The sequence below is a fragment of the Trichechus manatus genome, unplaced genomic scaffold (genome assembly GCF_000243295.1).
Source record: "Trichechus manatus latirostris isolate Lorelei unplaced genomic scaffold, TriManLat1.0 scaffold00451, whole genome shotgun sequence".
NCBI lineage: Eukaryota > Metazoa > Chordata > Mammalia > Sirenia > Trichechidae > Trichechus > Trichechus manatus.
In genome coordinates, this window is record NW_004444387.1 from 158,728 (window position 1) to 166,968 (window position 8,241).

Genomic DNA, 8,241 nt, shown 5'->3' on the forward strand with positions numbered 1-8,241 from the left:
GTGTTTTATTTTTTGTTTTATTGTCTCTATATTGAAGTTACCAAGTTAAGAATATTTCCCTGCTTACCTTGATTATGTGTTTAAAATCAAAATATGTTTCAAGAGCATATGATTGAACTTCTTTTTATCTATGAGAATTAATTTTGGAAGGGAACAAAGGCTTGACTACAGTGATGGCAATATTATGGGAAACTCCTCAGATAACTGCATATCTTTGCTTCTGCATGTTTGTCTCTTTGAGAGGCCAAGTCTTAAGTGTGCATCTCCTTTCAGATGAGAGGAAGGCTCAATTCCGGATGGGTAAGTGACTCAGAAGTTCTTTCAGGCAATGAAATTCCACAAATAATAAGAGGCTCAATGCTTCTCTAAGCCTCATTCCCAAAAAATGTTCAGGCAGAGTATACCATTGGCTATGTTCACTGTGAAGGAGCATCAGTGAAAGAGAATATAGAAAAGATGTTGAACACTTTCTTTTACTTTATTTGGAACATCCTTTCATTGAGATGAAAAGAAAAAAATGAAATTATTTTAATAAATATTTCTTTAGCTTTCTCTTCATTGTCTCTTTTATTTGTTGATACTGTGGGTCTCACTCTTTCTCAATTCTTTATTCCATTACTCTGTTCTTCCTTCCTTTTTTGTTTTTTCAGTCCTTTCATCTCCCATTCCTTTTTTCCTCCCTTTCACTTTTCCTTCCTTCCTTTATTGTTTTTTACTTCCCTCTTTCCTTCTTCTTTGCCTCCTTCCTTCTTCCCACCTTCATTTCTTAAACTATCCATCTTTTCTGCGACCATTCCTTTCTTCTGTTTCTTTTTCTCCTCTTCCTTCTCTTTTTTGTCTTTTCTTCTGACTTGTATTTCTCCACACATATACACAAACCCAAAGACTTTCAAGTTTAGGGAGACAATGGTCACATAGAGTGTTATATATGCAACTGAATAGTGATAGAATATTAGTGCTGAGAAGAGAAGCTATAAAGAGTACCAGGAGAGGTGAATGATATTTCATCATTTGGTCCAATTGCAGGCTGGCAGAAAACATCATTGTACCCTGGTAAGTGACATTTTTATGACCATTATTAACCTCCTCAGTTATATGATATGTAACTGAGACCCGAAATTCTGTAAACATCATTCTAAATAAGGCATGAAACAGAAGCCAATATGCTATATATCATTTCTTTTCCCTAGAAACCTTAGTAAGAATGATAATTTAAAAAATATTTTTCTTTTGATCTTTTTCTCACCTATGCCTCACAACACACTTAGAAGTTAATTAAAGCACATATTAAGAAATTAAGACAGAGTTTCTTTGTTCAGATAGTTGAATTTACCTTTTCTTTTTTCACAAATCCACAGCAAGTGCATTATGGTCATTTAATTTTGCTGTCTGCTAAGAAGGGATAACTTCATCTTGGGGAGCACCAGTACTCTGTACCACAGAAAGCATAAGTTAGAGGAATTAATTCTTACAGAAATGTTTAATAAGCAAATCAGTGGAAAATTAGATTGAGCAAAAGGTACAAAAGAAATTTGGGACATCAGCAAAGGAAGTATTAGAAAGAATAAGTTACTTCTTCTACCAGGAAATTCAAATAAAAGGCTTCAAGATGCACATTTCTGTTTTTTTCCAGACTGGAGGAAAGAACTTTTCCAGGCTGGTGAGTTATTCCTTGATGGTGTAGAAGGGACTCTGCTTGTTATTCTCAGGCTCAACCTCAGGGGAAGTTGTTGGAGAAGGGCGGTGACAGACTCCACATGAGAACATATACATCTCCCACAGACCCAGATATATCTCTCTAATATAGATATCTCTGTTTCCAGAGTCATTCTAAGCTTTTTAGAAATTAAACGAGTAATTATCTTTGCAGCAAATGTGAGTCTGGACCCAGACACAGCCCATCCTAACCTCAGCTTGTCTGAAGAGAGACGATGTGTAACCTGGAGTGAGAAGCCTCAAGAACTACCTGATAAGCCACAGAGATTTTATCCACTTCCCTGTGTGCTGGGTCGGCAAGTCGGCACCTCAGGGAGATGCTACTGGGAGGTGGAGGTTGGGGACAGTGGAGCTTGGGGCCTAGGCATTTGTAGGGATAATGTAATGAGGAAGGGGAGGGTTGTCGTAAAACCTGAGGATGGTTTCTGGGTCATCAGGTTTTATAGGAATGAGTACTGGGCACTGACCTCTCCAGAAACACAGCTTACTCTAAAAGATCCCCCTGCCAGAGTATGTATTTTCCTAGAACATGAGGATAGATGTATCTCATTTTATAATATGACAGATAAATCCCACATTCATACATTTAATCAGTGCCTCTTCTATGGGTCCTTAAGGCCTTTCTTCAGGCTTTGGTCTGGTGATTCAGGGCACCTGACCATCTTGTCCAGTGACTGAAACAGCAAAACCTGATGATAACCCTCACCATGTGGCCAGTCCTGTCCTGGGAACATCATATACCCTGCCAGTCATGGAAGATAGATGCGTCTAGTCATAGGGTGAATTCTCCCGTATCAGGAGTAAATTATTTTTTTCATTTTTTCCATGGCTTTTCCTACCATTTTATCTCCCTCATAAATTGGCTCACAAAAGCTAGGTGCAGTGTTCAAAAGGGTGTGTTGCTTGCGGTATGTTTGTTTAATGTAAATATATATTTACATTAAATATGTTATGGTATAGTATGCATTATAGTATATTTACTATAGTATAGTAAATATATGTATCACATATATGCACTCACATAATATAATCATATTATCATTGTAAATATACACAAAGAACTAGTGTCTGTGATTGTCTATACAGTGTGGAAAGTTCTTGAATATTGGACAAGGGTAGGAATTACGGGAGATTAATTTTTCATTTTGTATTCTCTTGTGCCTTTGGTTTTTATGCTGTGTTTATAAAGTGAGTATTCAGAAAAAAAAATGTTTTAAATAAACACACAGTTGAAGTGTTCTCAGTTGTCTACCCCACTATGACATTCAGAGAAAGGTGAATCTTTACAAGTTTGCTCTTCAGCTCTCTGTGTGTGAACTTCATCTACATTACAGACACATTTTTTACCATCTCCATTCTCTCCTGAGGTATTAATCATTCCTGTCTTTTCTTACACTCATGTTTTGAAAGTTTTTTTGTTAAATCTACATGCAGTAAAATTGATTTCTTGCGGATACAGTCATATGAATTTTAACACATGTATAGATTCATGTCAACACTACTACATTCAGGGTACATAACAGTTCCATTACCCAAATAAAATCTCTCCTAATCAAACCCATTGGTTTCAAGTCCATTCCAACTCATAGCGACTCTATAGGACAGAGTAAAACTGCCCCATAGGGTTTCCAAGGAGCAGCCGGTGGAGTCTAACTGCTAACCTTTTTGGTGAACAGTCTTAGCACTTAACCACTGTGCCACCAGGGCTCCCTCCTGCTATCCCTTTATAGTCCAAACCAAAAATCAAACCCTTTGCCATTGAGTTGATTATGACTTCACTCCATAGGATTTTCAAAGCCGTGACCTTTCACAATCAGATTGCCAGGCCTTTCTTCCAAGGAGTTGCTGGGTGGGTTTGAACCACCAACCTTTTGATTACTGGTTGAGCACTTAACTGTTTCTGCCACCCAGGGGCTCCCTTTGTAGTCCAACCTTCTCCAAACCCCTAGCCTGACAATAATTGATCTGTTTTCCGTCTCTATAGTTTTGTTATTTTCCAGAATGTCGTATACATGGAATTGCACAATTTGTAAACTTTTGATACTGGCTCCTTTCACTCAGCATAAGGCTTTTGGTATTCATCCATATTAATATGGGTATTAATAATTTGCTGTCACTTTTTTCTGAGTATTATTCTGTTGAATAGGTGTACTAAAGTTTGCTTATCTATTCACCTGCTGAAGAATATTTATGTTTTTTCCAGATTTGAGAAATCATGAATAAAGCTTCTATAGACATTCATGTAAACATTTTTGTGTGAACATAGGTTTTGAGTTCTCTATAGTAAATATCTAGGAATCAGATTACTGGATTATGTGGTAAGAGTAGGTTCAACTTTATTAAAAAACTGCCAAATTTTTCCAGAGTGGCTGTACCGTTGTGCAGTCCCACTAATAATACTTCATTTCCTCACCAAGAATAATTGCTCCTCAACCTCATCAAAATTTTTATTTAAATTTCTCTATTGTGTTTCAATTTTAATGTCTCTAGTGGTCAATGATAATGAGCCTTATTTGCCATCCATATATTTTCTGGTCTGTTCATGTGTCTGTTAAAAACCTTTGTCTATTTTTATTGGGTTGTTTGTTTTCTTATTGCTGGGTTGTAAGATCTCTTTATATATTCTAGATACAAGTTCTTTCTCATACGTGTAATGTGCAAGTGCATTTATTCTAGCCTGAATCTTGTCATTTCATTGTCTTAGTAGTGCCTCCATTTTTTTTTTTTTTGGCATAGAAATGTATGATTTTTCCAACACCCTTTGCTGAAAGAATATCCTTTCTCCATTGAATTACTTTTGTACCTTTGTCAAAAATCACTTGAGCATATTTGTGTGAGTCTATTTCTGGTCTCTCTAGTCTGTTCCATAAATGTATGCATCCCTTCTTTCCACAACATTTTTTTTCCTTCCCACATAGATTTTAAAATGAGTTTGTCTATATATACGAAAAATTCTGCTGAGATTTGATTGGACTTGTGTTAAACTTATAGGTCATCTTGAAGATATATTATCTATATTAAGTCTTCCAATCCATGAATACAGTATGTTTCTCTATTTGCTTAGGCCTTTTTGATTTGTTTCACCAGAATTTTTTTATTTTCATTATTCAAATCTTGCATACTTCTTGTAAGATTTGAGCTTAAATATTTCATATCATGGAGATATTGTAGGTGGTATTCTTAAAAATATCAGTTTCCAATTTTTTATTTCGAAATTATAGAAATACAATTTTTTTATTGTGCTTTAAGTGGAAGTTTACAATTCAAGTTAGTTTCACATACAAAAATTTATACATACATTGTTTTGTAACCCTCCTTGCTCTCTCCATACTGTGACAGCACACTCTTCCTTTCCACCCCAGATTTCCTGTTTCCATTCAACCAGCTCCTCACCCTCTCTGCCTTCTCATCTCACCTCTGGACAGGAGCTGCCCATTTAGTCTCATGTATCTACTTGAGCTAAGAAGTACATTCTTCACGAGTATCATTTTATGTCCCATAGTCCAGTCTAATCTTTGTCTGAAGAGTTGGCCTCAGGAATGGTTTTAGTTTTGGGCTAACAGAGATCCTGGGGGCCATGTCTTCCAGGGTCCCTGCAATCTCAAACTAACCATTAAGTCTGGTCTTTTTACTAGAATTTGACTTCTGCACCTCACTTTTTTCCTGCTCCATCAAGGACTCTCTGTTGTGTTCCCTGTCAGGCCGGTCATTGTGGTAGCTGGGCACCATCTAGTTCTTCTGGTCTCAGGCTGATGAAGTCTCTAGTTTATGTGTCCTTTTCTGTCTCTTGGGCTAATACTTTCCTTGTGTCCATGGTGTTCTTCATTCTGCTTTACTTCAGGTGGGTTGGGACCAACTGATGCATCTTAGATGGCCGCTCGATAGCTTTTAAGACCCCAGACGCCACTCACCAAAGTGGGATGCAGAACATTTACTTTAAAAACTTTGTTATGCCAGTTTGACCTAGATGTCCCCTTAAAGCATGGTCCCCAGACCCCTGCCCCTGCTACTCTGTCCCTCAAAGTGTTTGGTTGTATTCAGGAAACTTCTTAGCTTTGGTTTAGTCCAGTTGTGCTGACTGCCCCTGTAGTATGTGCTGTCCTTCCCTTTACCTAAGATAATTTTTATCTGCTTTCTAGTTAGTGAGTACCTCTCTCCCTCCCTCCCACAGTTGTTTTGGTGTTGTTGTTGACTGTATCCTGCAACTTTGAAAACTCCATTATTATTTCAAAGAGTTCTTTGTACATGTCCTTGGAATTTCTTTGCATATGTTATAAGTTATTAAGTTAATGAAGCCACACTGAAGTACAGTGAGTCCTAATCCTAATTCCTTCTAAGTGGTGTCTTATAAAAAAGAAAGACAGGTATGGAAACAGTCCACACACAGGGGAAGACAGCCTGTGAGGATCTATCCACAGTCCAAGAATACCAGGAAACATCCAGGGCAACCAGAAGCTGAAAGAGACAAGAAAGGATCTTACCCTAGAGCCAACAGAGAGAGAAAGCATAGCCCTGCCAAAACCCTGAATCAGAACTTCTAGCCTTAGAACTGTGAGAATATAAATAAATTTCTGTTGTTTAAAGCCATGGACTTTGTCATATTTTGTTATGGCAGCCCTAGGAAACTAAAACATACACCATATTAATAGAATAATTGACAAAACTGCTTGATCATCTCAATAGACATAGTAAAAGCACTTGACAAAATCCAAAACCCTTCATGATAAAATCTTTCAACAAATTAGGAATAGACGGAAACTTCCTCAACCTGATAAAGGGCATCTATGAAAATTCCACAGCTGACATCATACTTAATAGTGAAAGACTGAAAGCTTCCCCCCTAAGATCAAGAGCGAGATAAAGATGTTCACTCTCACCATTTCCACTCAACACTGTACCAGAAATCAATTAGGCAAGACCAAGAAATAAAAGGCATCAGATGGGAAGTCTCTATTCACAGATGGCATGATATTGTGTAGAGAAAATCCTAAGGAATTAAAAAAAAAAAAGACTGCTAGAAATGAGTTGAACAAGGTGGCAGGATATAAGGTCAATATGTACAAATTAATGTATTTCTGTACTCTAGCAGTGAACACCACCACCCATCTGTCAGTTTGTCATACTGTGGTAGTTTGTGTGTTGCTATGCTGCTGGAAGCTATGTGACCAGTATTCTAAATACCAGCAGGGTCACAATGGTGGATAGGTTTCAGCAGAGTTTTCAAACTAAGACAGACCAGGCAATCTACTTCCAAAAATTACCCAATGAAAACCCTATGGGTCACAATAGCATACAGTCTGATATAGTATTGGAAGATGATCCCCCCTGGTTGGAAGGCACTCAAAATATGCAGGGGCCTCAACAATGGAATCAAACATATCCATATGGTCATGAATATGTCGCAACATAGACATTTTGTTCTGTTGTAAATGAAGTTGCCATGAGTCAAAATTGACTCAACTGCAACTAACAACAAACAATGAAAAATCTTAAAATGAAACTAACAAATCAATTCTGTTTACAATCATATATAAAAAAAGAATAAAATAGGAATAAACTTAATAAAATTAATGCAAGACTTATACATAGAAAACTACAAATCATCTTTGAAAAAACTTAAACACATAAATAAATGGAAAAACATTTCATGTTCACAAATAAGAAGACTTAATGTTGTTAAGATGTTAATACTCCCCAAATTGATCAACAGATTCAATGCAATCCCTATCAAGTTCCCAGCTGGCATATCTGCAAAAATTGAAAAACTAATCCTAAAATTCATATGGAATTTCAATGGACTCAGAATAGCCAAAACAATCTTGAAAAAGAAGAATAAACTTGGAGGACTCACATTTCCAATTTCAAAATGTACTACAAAGCTGCAGTAATCAAGATAGTGTGGTATGGCAAAGCTACAGTAATCAAAATAGTGTGGTATATCATATAGAACAAAACAATATAATTGACAGTCCATAAATAAACCCAGATATTTACAGTTAACTGATTTTTAACAAATGTATTAAGACCATCCAATGGAAAGAATAGCCTTTTCAACAAATGTTACTGGGACAACTGGATATCCACATGCAAAAGAGTAAATTTTGACCCTACTCCACATTATATGGAAAAATTAACTCACAATGGATCATAGACCTAAATATAAGAGCTGAAACTATAAAACTCTTACAAGAAAACATAGGAGTAAATGTTAATAACCTTGTTTTAAGCAAACGTTTCTTAGATGTTACACCAAGAAGTACTAGCAGCCAAAGAAAAAATAGATAAACTGAACATTAAAAAAAATTAAAAAATTAAAAATTAAAAAAAAAATACCACTTTGATCTTCAAAAGATACCACAAAGGAAGTGAAAAGACAACAGACAGAATGGGATAAAATATCTGCAAATTATATATCTGTCAATATACTTACACAGAACACTTACAACTCAACAATAAAAAGGAATTAAAACACAAGGAAGAACATACAGAGGATGATATATCTGAAGGAGACAAAGCTAGTGTCAA

At 36.2% G+C, this 8,241-nt stretch overlaps 1 protein-coding gene across 1 annotated transcript; it reads left to right on the forward strand.

The window, feature by feature from the left end:
- Nucleotides 1-34: 34 nt before the first annotated feature.
- On the forward strand, nt 35-2,226 carry LOC111819385 (butyrophilin subfamily 1 member A1-like; the record flags this gene model as incomplete). Its single annotated transcript, XM_023725834.1, has 4 exons — nt 35-300; nt 1,027-1,053; nt 1,634-1,660; nt 1,871-2,226. Coding segments are annotated over exons 1-4 (537 nt in total), but the record flags the coding sequence as incomplete, so codon positions are not given.
- Between the last annotated feature and the right edge of the window lie 6,015 nt (nt 2,227-8,241).